This window comes from Phoxinus phoxinus (genome assembly GCF_949152265.1).
Source record: "Phoxinus phoxinus genome assembly, chromosome: 6".
Taxonomy (NCBI): Eukaryota; Metazoa; Chordata; class Actinopteri; order Cypriniformes; family Leuciscidae; genus Phoxinus; species Phoxinus phoxinus.
In genome coordinates, this window is record NC_136881.1 from 41,072,902 (window position 1) to 41,090,197 (window position 17,296).

General features: G+C 37.1%; 2 protein-coding genes across 2 annotated transcripts; both read right to left on the reverse strand.

Annotated features, from left to right (window-relative positions):
* Positions 1-722: 722 nt before the first annotated feature.
* On the reverse strand, positions 723-3,119 carry LOC307001014 (uncharacterized protein). Its single transcript, XM_079617102.1, has 4 exons — positions 3,038-3,119; positions 2,069-2,143; positions 1,946-1,975; positions 723-1,695 (listed from the first exon to the last, which is right to left on the reverse strand). The coding sequence occupies exons 1-4, from the start codon at positions 3,048-3,050 to the stop codon at positions 1,367-1,369; spliced, it is 447 nt and encodes a 148-aa protein (XP_079473228.1). The 5' UTR covers positions 3,051-3,119; the 3' UTR covers positions 723-1,366.
* A 1,975-nt stretch (positions 3,120-5,094) lies between these two features.
* On the reverse strand, positions 5,095-14,817 carry LOC307001013 (GTPase IMAP family member 9). The gene is made up of 2 exons (XM_079617101.1): positions 14,795-14,817; positions 5,095-6,763 (listed from the first exon to the last, which is right to left on the reverse strand). Exon 2 carries the CDS (start codon positions 6,744-6,746, stop codon positions 6,105-6,107), a length of 642 nt encoding a protein of 213 aa, XP_079473227.1. The 5' UTR covers positions 6,747-6,763; positions 14,795-14,817; the 3' UTR covers positions 5,095-6,104.
* Positions 14,818-17,296: the final 2,479 nt, after the last annotated feature.

The window sequence follows — 17,296 nt, forward strand, 5'->3', positions numbered from 1 at the left end:
TAATTTATTCATACAGCAATGCATGATGGGAGCCAAGGATTAGTTTTGGTTGGTGGTACCCAGAATGCACATGCTTTATTATTGTCACCATTGTTGAGATTCACAGGCTGATTATTGATGTCAAGTGTGTTTCAATAAATAAAAGGTGCAAACTACTTGTCAGAACGTTTTTTGATTATACAGAAAATGTTGAAAAACATATACAATAGAATCAGAAGGCTGTGGTAATCAACAAAATAGACATAAGTTTAGTGACTCAAATGATGATTATTTGCAACCCAACGTCACCTGATCACACTATCTCTTATTTTATCTATCTGTCATAGTTCAATAGTTTAAGGGTCAAGAGCCCAAATAAAGCAAACATGATCTCCATAATGGTGACTTAAAAATGAGATTTTCTCCTTTGGTGATTCTGCTTGTTAACATCAGGTGTCTTCAATAATGCTCAATCATCACTAAATTAATCACTTAATTAACTCATTAACTTTAACACTCTTAAGTGTTAATTTAACAGTCATATTTTAACACTTTACACTTCTGAGGCTGGAGCCAAATAAACACCCAGGAGAGTCCATTTAACACTGGAGTTGTTGCTGTGTACCTTTTAAAACACGTTCATCTAACGTCAAGCAAACTAGACATTTTCACATTCCTGGAACCAACACTGAATTTAGGCACAAGCAGACATCAAGATTCATTGAATGAATCACAACAATGGTGACAGCAAAATATTTAATTAGGAAAAGGAAATAATACAATTCAGATCATAATGTATTCATACTGCAATGCATTTGAATCACAGGCTGATGTAATAAACAAGGTAAATATAATTCTCTAAATGAGTTCAGTCTTGGTTCATCTGGCAGTTATAATTCAGATACAACTGCCAAACAATATCTAACATTAATAGCTTAAGGGTCAAGAGCCCAACTAAAACGGACAATGATCACCATAATGGTGACTTAAAATGTGTGATTTTCTCCAATGATTCTGATTCCAATGATTGTTAACATCAGGTGTCTTCAATAATGCTCAATCATCACTCAATTAATCACTTAATTATCTCATTAACTTCAACAATGTTTCAGTGTTACTTATATAACACTGAGTGAGTGTGGATTATAGCAGTGTTAATTTACACTGGGGATTTTGCTGTGTATCAAGAACCACAAAGGGCTCTTTTGATTGGGTTCTATCACACTTTTTGGGGTACCAAATATGAAGCGCCTCATAGAATCCTGTAATTTTCTATATAGAACCTTTTCTTCTGAGAGTGTAGAGGAAAGGAGCTTCAGATTGAATGTGTCAGTTGTCAAAAATGGTAAGAGACTCTCTTGCAGTAATTGTAAGAGTTCGTTGTGTGTCATTTACCTTTTTTCTTATTCCTGACTTTATCTGCGATGACTTTTGTGCCTATGAGAACACCACCTTTTGCCACAATGGCAGCAGGAACTGCAAGTCCGCAAGTGACCACCGCAACTCCGGCAACAGCGGCGGCTCCTGCTCCTACAGCGGCTCCTACCAACACCTTCTTCATGATCCGCTTCCGGCGCCTTCTCTTCTCCACTCTCTTCTCCTCTCTCTTCTCCTCTTTCTTCACCTCTCTCTTCTCCTCTTCTGAGGTCTTCCGCTGGTCTCCCTCTTCCGCACTCTGCTTCTTCTCTACTTTCCATGTATCTTTATGCCTGCTTTCTGGTGGTGGAGGTGTGAAGCAGCAGACAAACAGCAGTGAGATTTGTGAATAGGGAAAAATCTTTAATGAGTCTAATTTAGAAAAGCAGAGTGTGTTCATGCTGAAAATACTGTCCTATAGACCATTTTGCATCTAACCATTTGAGAATACATTAGAAAAAACATACATATTGAGCAAAAATATGAGATTTAACAATTAAACAAGAGGACAATTACACATTTAATAATTTTTATTCATTTTTCAACATACCCATGGTGACGGATTCTTCATGATCTGATTCTAAACAAGTAGAACAATTCAAATTAGAATGGCATCACAGTGTTCATTAACATTAAATGTAATCATCATCACGTACGACGTGATTCCTCTCACCTTCAGAATCTGAGGTATGAGTACTCAAATCTTCATCAGATGAAAATGACAGTCCGGCCAGTTCCTCTGCAATGTCTGAAAGGAGAGAGCTTTGCTATTAAATACACGGCTGTTCTTCTCTTCACCATTGGCCGGCTGTGAGGTTCTGTATCAGTTATAAAATACTGATAGTTCCTTAAACTCTAAATGGTTTATTGTCTGAAGGAGTTTTCTCCCTGTCACAGTTGCTTACTGGATTTCAGTCATGAAGTTTGCGTCACGAAGAATCATATTTTCATACATATAAGACATCATTATTCTTTGAAAACATATTTCCTGTTTCCCAGAGACTGAGAGCAGAGCAGCACAAGCCTCAGGTCATGTAAATCTTGTGGTCCATTATGTTGTGAAGCCATTCATTGAGCTCTTGTTGATTTCCTAAAAGTTGCTTTAATAAGTCAAACACACCCCAGTTATTCTCCTTTTAATACTCAAAAAGTGTCTGCATCAGCACTGAATTATTTATTGATGGAAGTTTTATTGCTAAATAAATCGTTACTGTATGTGAGTCCACACTGTCCTTTGCCTTTCAGACGATATTGTGTGAAATGAGGTGTGAGATGATAAACATTGTCATTTCTTTTGTATAAAGGTGATTTTTTAATTTTCACATGGATGACATACCCTGGCCATTATATTTGCAGAATTATACCATGTTTTTGAATACAGCATGCGTGTTTTGTTTTATAATGCAGTGTAATGAAACATGCAAATATAGCCTATATTTTTTATACTTAAATTAAAAGGTTGTAGCATGGTTGATTAATGATTGAATAAATATTTTTTAAACTTTTTTAACTTTTTTTTAAATTATGTGAATCAGAACCATGACATTTAATTTAGCCTAATGAAAAATAATTCTTATTTATTATTATTATTAAACTTTCAGATCAAACTATCAGTGTGTGAGGTTGTTTAATTTAGACTGACCTTCACATGCCATTCTGTCCTGCAGTTCAGCGGTTTGTTTCGTCAGTCTCTCCGTCTGTCACTGTGACTGTATGAACTGAATAACAGTAACTGAAAGTATCTAAGCTTTTTTGCACACTAAATATGAGGAAAAGCAACCCATTGGCTGTGAATATAATGCCTGAATACAGCACAAGCAATAGAATAGAAGCAAACCACCCTGAGAATATCCAGTCTCATCTTATGCCACAAATTAAGAAGATTTCCCCCTGGTTATGTTACATTATATGAAAGCAGATTGAGCTTACATAAAATGCCTTCTATTGTTCCACAGAAAAAAAAAGAAAAAAAAAAGTCACAAATGTTTTGAACAACATACCCTGTAAAATCTCATTAGTTAGACTTACTTAAGAAATCATGCAAATCGATGTAAAGTGAAAAAGTGAAGTGAAATAGGATTAGAGAAATATATAACAATGATATGACAATGAACAATGCTACGCAAACCATAACAATGGTAACAACAATAGTAACTATTGTATACCAAATATCAATAAATAAATGAAAAAAGGAACATAACAGGAAACAAATCTTAACATAAATAGAAAATACATAAATATAAAAAACTATTTTACTTAGCAATTAACAAACAGCATTATTTTTCTTTTATTCTTTCAAAAGACAAATAATTGAAAAAAACAATTATTAAAGAATTAAAAAGAAGGAAAACAGGAAACAGGTTTCAGCTTTACAACCTTAAGATACAAAGTTAAACTTATTTGGCCTGCTGTCCACTGATGATGGACTCGATGAAGCAGCTTCAACTCGAGCTCTGATGTACCCCCACAGCGACTAAATATAGGATATGATTACATAAGGCAAGGAATCTAAGATGAAGGTGAAGTTTGGGGAGGTGGAGGGATGTGGGAACAGCGGAGACTGGAGAGAGGTAAGCCGCTGCTTATATACTCTGGCTGTTGATTTAAAGATTAGATGGGCTCGCTCCTCCCTAACTTGCGTCTAGGAACTTCATTTATTTAAAGTCACTTATCCTCTTTAGCACACTATGTTCTGCATTTGAAAACAGACATCGTAAGTGTGTCTGGAGTACCTCGTCATCTGGGCGCTGGTGATTCTCCTGGAGACGTTTTTTTTTTTTGGCATGATCACACACCTCTGATGACCTTACCAACCCCAAAAGGACCATTTTAAACATGACCTGAACCATAAGAAAATTGTGAATTTTCCCAACAGTCAAGCCCAGTAGCATAATACCCCCCGGCCTGGTTGCAGAAAGACAGACGAAGATGAACACTAAAGTTCCAATATGAAGTTTAATGAGGGTAATACAAATAATACTCAGACAAGCAGAACAACACTCAAAATGTAACGGAAACCGAAATTAAGTCGTGACTCAAACAAGATAATTAATGACACACAGCTGATGCAAACAAACTCATGATGACGGCGACCATGGAGACTAAAGAGTGGCAGGAATACAAACAAAGAATCACAGGAACTGATGAAATACAAACTAAAAGTCAGTGAAAATTGGGAAGGGATGGAGAGGGTGGGATGGAGGGGTTTTTGGAGGTGGACAGGGAGATGGTGAAAGCAGGCGATGAGTTGGTAGTAAGTGGACGACGATCCCCTGGCGAAAATGGCGGAAATAGTCAGCTGGCACATACCCACGGTACTGATCCACTTGTCCGACACGAATGTCGTGTGGTGTCGCAACGCCTCCCCACATGTGAACGTTGATGGGCGTTCTTCTAGTTTACCGCTATGGGCGTGGTTTTGAGCCAGCGGCCAGTCAAAAACAAAGGACCCGCGAGAGACTTCCCTCCGTCTCCATGTGCGTGCTTCTATTGGATAGACGCCTCGCGTTCAACGGAATTCATTTGCATAAAGATGGGCATCGGCCAGCTTTTTGACGCGCGGCATTTTTTCAAATGAAGTGCCGCCTTCCCGGAATGCTGTGCGAGCGCGTCAAAGTCGCTTGACGTCACCCATAGGAATATAGTGGAGTGCAGCGCGACAGAAGTGTCGCACGGACAAGTGGATCACCGCCGCCAGAGCTCCCCAGTGCCGACAGCCCGTGGCGGAGTCGAGGTAGGGAGGAGCCAAGATGGTGTAGAAACTGACAAGAGCTGCGGGACGACCGACGGAGACGAGGCCGATGGATCCACAGGAGCAGACAGAGAGCCGATGGAAACGAGCAACATGGATGCCACGGCGACAATGGTCGAAGGCGTAGCCAGAGTACCCGAGGGCTGAGGTGGAGCTGGTGTGATGAAGGACAGAGGGGAAGGAGGAGCCCACTGCAGCCGTAAGGGTTGAGGGAAAGAGCGGAGTGGATGGACTGCAAGTTTGTGGCGGAAGTAGAATGACGACTGACTGAGTCAACAGGTCAATAGGCCGAGATGAAGCGAAGAGAACAGAGGCCAGAGAAAGAGTCTATTGAAGTCTATTAGCCAGTCCTCATTCTCCGTACTCACTATTCCCTCGTCTGCTTATGTTGCGGGCTCACACCCCTGGTCAGACTTATAATGGAGCTCCACTTCCGGGGCGAGGGTTGGCTCTGTCCTCTTTCTCTCTGGCTGTGGCTCAGAACATGCTGATTGGTTGAGTTCATGCCGCATTTTGATTGGTTGACTGGCAGCATTTTGACTGGGGGGGAGTTCCTGGGACACATTTTTTAGGGTAATTTCAGTGGAAACGTGGCTAATGTGTTAAACTAAATGTGTTTATTTCAAACAAGTTTGTTACTTAATATACACATGTTCTGTAATGATATATGTAGGGTATTTTAGTTACTTTTGTTTTTTTTCTTAAGATATATATTTTCTTTTCTGAAAATACACTCCAGCACAAACTGCTACTGCTGACAGAGCTGCACCTCCTGCTGCTCCTATTAATGCTGCCCCCATTATAGATGTTATTGATGCGCCTCCTGATCCTCCTACCAATGCTGCTACTACTCCTTCTCCTGCTGCTGCTGCTTCTGCTCCTATTGCTCCTCCTGATCCTCCTCCAATTGCCCCTAGCATTGCTGCTCCTGCTCCTCCTAATCCTCCTACTGCCCCTCCTACTGCTGCTCCTGCTGCACATTTCTTGAGTAGATTAGAAGATCGTTCTGGGTCTCCATATAGTCCTGCTCAGTGTACCTGCTATACCCATTCTTCTCTCTCAGTGAGTCAATCTTTTCCAGGAGCTCAGCAACCTGAGATGGATCTTCATCTTTGTTGTTAAAAACATGATAACGTCCTGAACACTGATCAACTACTGACCACAGTGTTTCCCTTTCACTCAGATATCTCCATGTATCTCCATTTTTTCCATGTAACTGATCTCCGTGAGTAAAGAGCACTATTGTGTGATTTGAGAACTTCGCTCCAAAATTGTCCTGGATCCATTTCACAACTTTACTGTTCTCCACTGTGAATGTCTCACCCAGTTTGATCACCAGCAGAAACACATCAATACCATCACACGTACTCTGCAATATGTTCTCTATTTGAGTTTGAGCATCTGTGATCTTCACTGATGTATCAGAGAGTCCCACAGTGTCGATCACTGTGATTGTTTGTCCATCCAGCTCTGTTTCTGCTGATTCACAGGTTCTGGTCACAGCCTCAGGAGAAAAATCATCATCAAATGTTTCTCTATTATATTGTCTGATGGTGTTTTGTGAAGCGCTCTTTCCCGATCCAGTCGAGCCCAACAGCATAATATTCACTTCTGACACTGTAAATAAGACAAAGAGATGGATGGACATGTGGATAGATCGTTTTTATTGATCTAACACTTTAAACCCCACTGCAAAATCTTCAGTTTTAAATTAACACTTGTGTGTCCACACTACAGGGTGTTGGAGTAACACTGAAGCAGTGTTGAAGTTAATGATATAATTCAGTGATTAATTAACTGATGATTGAGCATTAGTGATGAACACCTGATGTTAACCAGCAGAATCACTGAAGGAGAAAACCATAATTAAAGTCACCATTATGGAGATCAGTGTGTGTTTAGTTGGGCTCTTCACCCTTAAATTATTACTTTAAGTTTTGTTTGGCTGCTGAACGTGAGTTATAACAGCAGATGATCAAATACAAAAGGTGATCTGATGGTGTTGATTGTTTTTTAACATAATCATATTTTCACAATTTTTTAACCTGAATCACTGAACTCATATAGACTCCAATTCATGAGTTAAGTTAGCTTTATTAACTATGGCAGTACTGGCCTTGTACACCATAATATTATTAACTTTTACAATGTAATCCAAATAATTTCTAATAAGTTTCTCTTGTACAAAAAAGAGACACACAGACATCAAGAATCAGCCTGTGCATCTCAACAATGGTGACAATTATAAAGCATGTTGCAGTGCATTCTGGGTTGCACCAATCAAAACTCATTCATGGCTCCCATCATGCATTGCTGCATGAATAAATAATGAACTTATGATCAGGGGTGATATGTTTGTCACCATTGCTGAGATTCATACGCTAAATCTTGATGTCTGTGTATGCCCAAAAAAATATTTTTATTTTTTATTCGTATTTTTATTAATTATATTGTTTGAATTTCATTGAAAAGGCTAAAAATATTATGCAGCTATAATTAATATAACAAACCTAACTCATAAATTGGAATCAATATAAGTTCGGTGATTCAGGTTAAAAGATTGTGAAATAATGATTATGTAAACAAACAACCAACCCCATCAGATCACCGTTTCTATTTGTTCATCTGGCTGTTAGAACTCATGTACAGCAGCCAAACAAAACTTAAAGTAAAGTAATAATTTAAGGGTGAAGAGCCCAACTAAAACACACACTGATCTCCATAATGGTGACTTTAATTATGGTTTTCTCCTTCAGTGATTCTGCTTGTTAACATCAGGTGTCTTCAATGTTGGCAATAACATTTATGTTGTCATTTTTACTAATTTTAAATGGTTTAAATTTAAGGAATTAATTTGATTAATTATTACTCAATTATTTTACATTTAACTATAAAATGCACTGTTAATCCTGTAAAAAAAGGCCAAATTCTGACAATATCATACCTTTTTCCATAAAAACAGTAATATACCGTAGAAAACAAAAATAGCCTATAGGAATATACTGTAAATTAAACAGCGCTCAAAGTCTACACTCAGAGACTGTTTTCCCAATCACACGAAAAATTAAAAAAATATTATTATGCATTTGGTGCATTAAGATGATTTGAATTTCTGCTTGACTTTGGCACACACAGACATCAACAATCAGCGTATGAATCTCAACAATGGTGACAATCAATAATTGCATGTCGCAATGCATGCTGGGTTCCAGGACAGTATAAAACTCCCAGCATGCACTGCTGCATGAATAAAAAAAAATAAAAAAATGATTGTCACCATTGTTGAGAGACATATGCAGATTTTTGATATATCTGTGTTTCTTTATTAAAGTGCAGTGCAATTTTTTATTTTGACTGTGCAGGATGTGTGAAAAAATCTTCGTTATAACGTATTACTGTAGTTTCATAGAGGTGGTAATGTAACACTTTTGATACAGGATGAACAGGTTATATGTTGATTTATCATCATGATCAATATAACCGTAATTTTTCACAAACCATGTGTGTGCACAAGAGTGTCTTGCAAAATCACATTACAAGCAGCAAGAGAAAAACTCATGTTAAAAAGTCAAGGATCCACTAACCTAACTAAAGCAAACACTGATCTTTATGTATATCTTTATAAATGTGAATGTGACACACAATTTTAACATGGCTATTAAATATATATAAATATATATTTAATATATATATATATATATATATATATATGTATATATAAATATAATTCTTTTTTTGTCATGCTGCGAATTTTACAGTATCCTGTAACCCAGCATGCATTGCGACATGAAAATATTTTTATCGTTGAGATTCATATGCTGATTGTTGATGTCTGTGTGTGTCTGAGCCAAACAGGAGTTCAAAATGTTTTAATGCACTATATGATTTCAACATTCTTCATAATAACTTCATAAAATAAAACACTGCTGGATTTAATGTTATAGATTCACAGATGTATGATAAATAATAATTAAACACTCATAAAATTAAAGCTTATACTTAGGAAGAGAACCAGACATATCAAGGATGATCGCGGCATCAACACAACAGCCAAAAACACCTGATCATCTTCCTCTTGACTTTTTCTTGCCATAATAAACGTGTTTTATAATCTCACAGTTACAGCAGCCAATGAAAATATTCCAGTAAATAGTCAAGAGACCAACTAAAGCAAATACTGATCTCCATCATGGTGACAACAAACTTTATTATATTCAATAAAACATTAACAGCTAAATATCTATTTATTCTCAACAAGAACTGTTGTACATGTATGATATAAATAATGTTAAACTGTTTTTTACAGCAAGGGTTAACAGTGTAAACAGTGGTTTTAATTTAACATTGGGAGTTTTGTGTGCATGTAGGCTATGCCAAATTTCAATAAATAAATGAAACATAACAGGAAACAAATTGCACATCTAAAATCCTAACATAAATAAAAAATACACACGTTAAAATAAATATTTTACTTTGTGATTAACGGTATTATAACCATTTTTAATTTATTATAACAAAAGGCAAATAATGTGAAAAACAAGGAAAAGGAAACAGGTGTCAGGTTTAAAACCTTAAAAAATAAATCCTCAAACTAAGAGCACAGAATCACCAGCACTTACATGATAAAACAGTTGATATCATTTGTACAGGTTCTGAAAGTTAACAGCAGAGAGATAGCAACGTCTGCACAAGGTTTTCTGTTCTATGCTAAATATCAAACTCAGTAAACATCATACTAATAAAGCTGTACAGAAATGCAGATGAGCCCAGTACATGAACGCAATGCGTTTAATTACACGTTAAGCGGTTTCCTCCCATAGAAAATCGATAAAGAAAATTGACGCTTAGTACATTAAGCCACGTTAAATAAACATATTGCAAGCTAAAAAAATAAATAAAATAAAAATATCTGATTATTACATCAGGATAGTCTAGTAGTAAGATTTTTTTTTCTCTGTTAACCAACTTGAATTACTTATTTTGAAGAATTGATCCACTGTAAAAAAAAAAGAAAAAAAGTGAAATTTACTGTAAAATACCCACAGCTGTGGTTGCCGGTATTTTACCATAAAAAATATGGTGGCAAACTTTTATGTTTTTACGGGACTTTTTTACGGGCATTTACGGGCAAAAAAAAACACAATGTAAAGAAAACCTGTGAAATTTCCGGTAACAAAACGTCAGCTTGGATGGCAGTGTTTTACCGTTCAAATTACGAAAACATTTTGTGTGCCTATATGTGGAAGTAAATGTGTTTATTTCAAATGAGTTTGTTCTACTTATGTTACATGTTTTGTAATTATACAATCTTTTAGTTACTTTTATCTTTTTCCTTAGAGATATATTTTCTTGCCAAAAAATAGACTCCAGACCCCACTGCTACTGCTGCCAGAGCTGCTCCTCCTGCTGCTCCTAATAATGCTGCTTGTCCTACAGTTACTGCAGTTCCCATCATGGATGCCATTGCTAATCCTCCTCCTGCTGCTGCTCCACCTACTCCTGCATATCCTCCCATTGCTCCCACTACTGCTCCTGCTAATCCTCCCACCGCTGCTCCTCCTGCTGCTCCCGCTGCACATTTCTTGAGTAGAAGAGCTTTTCTATTCTGAGTCTGCTTGTAATCCTGTTCTGTGTATCTCTTGTATGCATTCATCATCCTCAGTGACTCAGTCTTTTCCAGAAGCTCAGTGACCTGAGATCGATCTTCATTTTTGTTGTTAAAAACATGGTAACGTCCTGAACACTGATCAACTACTGACTGCAGTGTTTCACATTCTCTCAGATAATCTTCTATTGGCTCATGTAACTGATCTCCGTGAGTAAAGAGCACTATTGAGTGTTTTGAGAACGTCACTCCAGAATTGTCCAGGATCCACTGCACAACTTTACTGTTCTCCACTGTGAATGTCTCACCCAGTTTGATCACCAGCAGAAACACATCGACACCATGAAGTGTAATCATCCTCTCTATTTGAGTTTGAGCATCTGTGATCTTCACTGATGTATCAGAGAGTCCTACAGTGTCGATCACTGTGATTGTTTGTCCACCCAGCTCTGTTTCTGCTGACTGACAGATTCTGGTCACAGCCTCAGGAGAAAAATCATCATCAAATGTTTCTCTGACACCTATGATGGTGTTTCGTGAAGCGCTCTTTCCTGATCCAGTCGAGCCCAACAGCATAATCATAACAGGAGGGTGTCCCATGCTGTTCCTCCGCATCTTGTCTGTGAGTGGAATAGATTTTTTCCTTTCTCTCTCTCTATTAAGAGGAAACATGTTTTGTTAATTAAATGAATTAAACCTGCTGCTTTTTATACAGATTAAGTATATATATATATATATATATAATATTTTTTTTGTTAATATAACTTTGTTACCTTGACATAATTATACAACAAGCAAAAAAGTAGTCAAAACACATCGACTCGACATAAATATTTTTTTATAACATTAAATTGCTTCTTTTTTAATTAACAAAATGTCGATCTTCATCTTTATAGTAGAAGATACAATACAATCGTCAATATACAGTACAATCTTCACAATTTATAATGGACCGTCACCTTAAAAACTGCTCTGTGTGGTGGTAACAGGAGCAAGCAATTTAATCTTTATTTTATTAGTCTATCAACTAATTAAGTTTACTCAACTAATTTAATGCACGAGAACTGGAAAAAAAAAAAAATCACTAATTAAATAATGTCAACTAAGTAAATGTATTGAGTAGGGAATAATCATTCATTTAAGCAATTAGCCAACTAATCGCACATTTATATTAAATTAGTTAGGCATCTTAAATATATACTGAGTGCATGGAGGAATAAACACAGCAAAATCCCAAGAATTATATTAACTCTGTCCAAAGCACATTTGGTCCCACTCTCAGGCCCGTTTACACGTACATGGTTATTTTGAAAAACGGAGACATTTCCCTTCGGTTGTGCCCCTCGTTTACCAGTGTTGGGGAGTAGTTAACTACAAGTAGCGACGCTACTAACTTAACTACATTTTTCAGTAGCTTGGCAGTAGCTCAGTTGCTTTTTAAACAGTGTAGCTTTTCCAGTAGCTAACTACTTTTTGCAGCAAGTAGCGGTGTAGCGCGAGCAAAAGCTACATTGCGTTTGGTCGAGCCTGCGCGAATCAGCGCGATGCCAGGATATTCTTCTTCTTGTTAGATTACAAACTAATTTTTAGCCATTACCGCCACCTGTTGTTTAATCACGCATCTTGCGGCTAAGGCCGGCGTACACGGTGCGAGTTCAGACACTCGGGAGGTCGTGAGATATTGCACACATTACGAGTCAGTTAAACTGATAATCGCGTCAAAGCAGCTGGTACACGGCACGACTGTCCTGCACAACTTTTTTTGTGTGTGTGTGTGTGTGTGACAGTGTATGCGCACGCTGTGTGGTTGCTGCCACTGAGATATAGCCCCATCGATCTACCTGTGACGTGGTTGTGTATGATTTTGCAATAGGGGACAGCCTATACGCCGGTGAAAATCGGGCCGATTCCCCAAATTTTTTAAACATGTTTAAAAACGATCGGGAGGTCGAGAGGCTCTTGTAACGTGCTCAGCTCGGCTAATGTTAATTACCATATTTACCATATACCATATTACCATATAAGTTCATATTTGTTGCATTTTTTTCACTTTTAACAAACAGTCTGAGATATTTGAGTGTTGTGTGTAACAAAACAATACTCTTTGAAATCATAATTGTATTGCATTGTTTTAAACACTAAATATTTTACTTAAAACATTCCTCAGACACTTATTCAGTTATTTATAATATACGTTGTTCAAAAAAATCAAAAGTAGTTTCAATGTAGCTAGCTACTTTTTGATAGTAACTTGTAGTGTAGCTAACTACTTTTCCAAAAGGGTAGCTTGACTGTAGTTTAACTACTTTAACTTACAAGTAGCTTGCTTGTCAAACTACAGTTTCAGAGTAGCTTCCCCAACACTGTCGTTTACACACAAACTGAGAATTCTCCTCTGAAAACGATTCTTTCTAAAAACTCCGGCCAGAGTGGAGATTTTGGAAAACTTTATTTGCACGTTTGCATGTAAACTGAGAAAAACTGAGTTTTAGGCAGCGACGTCACAGTATGAGACTATTTTCGGGATTCTGATTGGCTAACGTAGGCTTGAGCTTCTCGTTACACTGCCACCTACAGGTTTGCCATGCACTTGACGGCATATACACAAGTTTGTGTAAATGAACACTTTTCTGAAAACTGACAGCTGTGCAAAATGTTATTTTTCAAAACGGAGAGGCGTGAAATGTCTGTTTATGAAAATAGCTGTCCACGTGTAAACGTAGCCTAAAGAGTGTTGAATTAACTCTGATTCAGAGTTAAAGTTAATGAGATAATTAAGTGATTAAGTGATGATTGAGCATTAGTGATGAACACCTGCTGTTAACAAGCAGAATCACTGAAGGAAAGAGAAACACAAGAACTACAACTGACTTCAGACACAGCCTTAGATGAAATCCACTGAAGACAAAATAAAACATTAAATCTGTGAAGATCTCAGCAGAGGAGGATTAAACAACTCCACAAACAGCATTACCATCTTCACTTACTAACCAGGCTGACTTTATTCCTGTCAGACGTCTACAGAAGTTTTATTGAGAATAAACAGAGATTAGGGGTTCTTTAGAGTGGGACCATGTGCTCTGAGCAGAGTCATTTTAACTCTGGGGATTTTGCTGTGTATGCCTATTCCGAGCTCAAGCGCACACATAAAGCTTGCCAAAAATCACCAGCAAAAGTAATGATTATAAATGTGTTAGGAAAAAAATATGAAGGAGACATTTTAATTGTTATTAATTAACTAGTGTTTTCTGAGTCTGTTTCGGCTGCAAAGATTAAGTTAATGATGCTAACTCCCCATCTTCACAGTAGGGATAGTGAACACAACTAGAGAGAAATGCACCTTTCACTTTACATAAACAGAGAGTATTTGTTTTCGCTTTGAATCGGTGCGTTTAAAACTAGACATTTCAAGCTTTTTTTATATTTATGTGTGTAAGGTAAGTATTTGCTAAGTTCCGGTTCAAATTTGTGATGATGCCGGCTCCTCCATGTCAAGCTAAAGTGCGCTATTCTTCAGGTTCCACACTCCACACACACACTTGGAGATTAACCTAATAATAGCACACATTTATCTAGGTTAACAGAAAATAAGCAGGACAACCTGTCCTCACTCAGTGTCAAAAACGAAGCACGAGCGCTAATGTACCTGTAGCCGTAAACAAGCCTGCATTTAATTATTTGCATTTGTGAAAGTAGAAATGTTTTTTACTAGCCTACTTTAATTTTTTAGCACCTAACGCGGCTACTAAACAACCCACTTCTCAACAAAACACGTTACAGGCACAAAGTAGTCACTTGCATTTCATAATATTATTTTACCGCAGCAATGTTTCATGATGTGATGTTATGACAGTGCTTGTTTTGACAGTGTTCAGGCACACCTGTAACGTGCGTAGGTCTATAATCTCTCCGATCACCAACACTTGTCAACAAAATAAACAAAACATAACAAATCTTGGAGCGTAATATAAAACAATGACTATTATGAACACTAATAGCTATGACTGAAGACCCTAGTCCATCAAACTCAAACATTTACTCACCTGTGTGAAGATGAGCTCCACCAAGTTTCACTTCCTGATGTTAATAAGCAGGTTTGACGCACTGAAGTGAAACTGAAAGTCTGATTTGTTTCTCTGAAAGGTTACCGCTGACAATGATGGTTATTTCTGCAGAAGGAGATAGGGAAATTTTGTGTAGCATTCCTCTTGCCTTTGTCACGATCGGGTTATGGTTCGATTTTTAGGATAGCCTATTCGTTTTACTGGACAGAACATATTCATGAGTTTCCTGTTTCATGTTAATGTGGCTATAGGTAAAAATGACTGCATGGTAGCCTATATGTGCTTGTGTTTTCATCAACCTGGGCAAAACTTGAATTTCTCATAATAAATGAGACCAATATTGCATAGCTACACAAGTGAATAGGCCTATGTGAGTTCTTAGTGATCATTGTGATGTTTGTGGACACCAAATCTCTTTTTCTCATGTTAGTACATTTATTTCCAAAACATTTTAATTTCAGACGAAATACAATTTTGATTAAACAAAACTGAAGTTTAGGTTTCATCTCTCATTTAGTTTGCATATTTCCATTTTTTTCGAGATGGAGTTCCATAAATTACACAAATGCCTCACTAATTCATTCATAAATTACAATTAAAATTGTAGACAAAGAAAATTCGTACCCAAATACACACACACACACACACACACACACACACACACACACACACACACACACACACACACACACACACACACACACACACACACACACACACACACACACACACACCTCTGCTGGCCACGGGTAAATAAGGTTTCTCAGTGTGCAGATTTCATTCTTAGTGTAAAAATCATCAAACTGTCTGTATGCATACCAATATGGTAGAATAAAAAGATCATAATTTACTCACCCTAACGAAACAATTCATATTTATTAAATATTTAAAAGAGCTGCATGAACAACACATTATGAAGAAAACAAAAAGAGATCCTGATCCTACAGGTTTGGGACAACGGTGAGTAAATTATGAGATAATGTTTAAATAAAACTCAGATGTGCTTCGAAACACACAAATAAACCTCATTGGTTCTTGCAGAAGCTGTGGTGAAAAGAGTACTAACAAATTGTACTTAAGTAAAATTATTGCTACTTAAGTAATAATTTACTTGTGTACAAGTATAAGTACTGAAAAATAATATGACTCAAGTAAGAGTAAATAAGTAGTTTGCTTAAAAACTACCCAAGTAACCACGTTACAAAGTACTCCAGTATTATTTTTCTATCTTTACCCAAAATGGGGAGATGATAGCAATATGGAGCGTTCTGTTTCATTCAATCGCTTTCATTCATACTGGAAGCACAGTACTGATTAATCCCTCGCGCAGAATGTCCACAAGTGAGATTAATAAAAAGTATTAAACTTATGACATTTCAGGAAATGTAATATAATAACATGCAAATAGAGATGTTTTGACTGATGAAACATGAGGACAAACAGATAATAGCGATAATATATCTGTGTTCATCAAGCTATCTCAGGTATTTTCATAAGAATGATGTATGTCTTTAAAGAGATAGTTCACCCTAAAAGGAAAATTAACCGGATTATTTACTCACCCTCAAGTCATCAGGTGTATATGAATTTCTTCTTTCAGACGAACACAATCTGAGTTATGTCCTGGCTCTTCCAAGCTTTATAATGACAGTGAAGAAAATTTGAAGCCCAAAAAAGTGCATCCATCCATGATAAAAGTGCTTCACTTAAGGAAAATACCCATATTTAAAACTTTATAAACTATAATCAGCTTCCGACAGACCCCTGTACACATCGATTTACGTTGGAAGCCTAACCCCTGACCCAACGCACAGCGTAATGACCAACCCAATGACGAACGTGGAAGCTCAGAAGAAAGAGCTAAACAAAATACTGGTCGCGAATAAGCCATTTTGAAGACAAATGTCGGGGGATTTCTATATAATAGAAGAGGAGCTTCAGTTTGTTGCACAGCCATATTTGTTTAAACAGTGAGAGGCGTTACTAAGCACGATACTCCTACATCCTATGTCATACATGCTCCACGGGTTACTCTTGTGGCGCAAGTCGAATTGCGTATGCGTACGGTCGTCTGGCGGAAGCTAGTTATTTTAGATTAGAAAGTTATAAACATGGGTATTTTTCTTACAAAAACGCATTGCTTCACTTCCGAAGGCCTTTATTAACCAACTGGAGCCGTGGGGAGTCATTTTTCCCCCACACATTTTTTTCCAGCCATTCACTGCCATTATAAAGCTTGGAAGAGCCAAGACATTTTTTAATATAACTCCGATTGTATTCATCTGAAAGAAGAATGTCATATACACCTAGAAGGACTCGAGGGTGAGTAAATCATGGGCTAATTTTAATTTTTGGGTGAACTAACCCTTTAATGCAATGCTACTCAATATAGATTGTATCATAGAATTTAATAAAATAATATATTCTCACTCTGTGTTAAGAAGCAACATGAAACCACAGAAGTCATTTCAAACACGATTT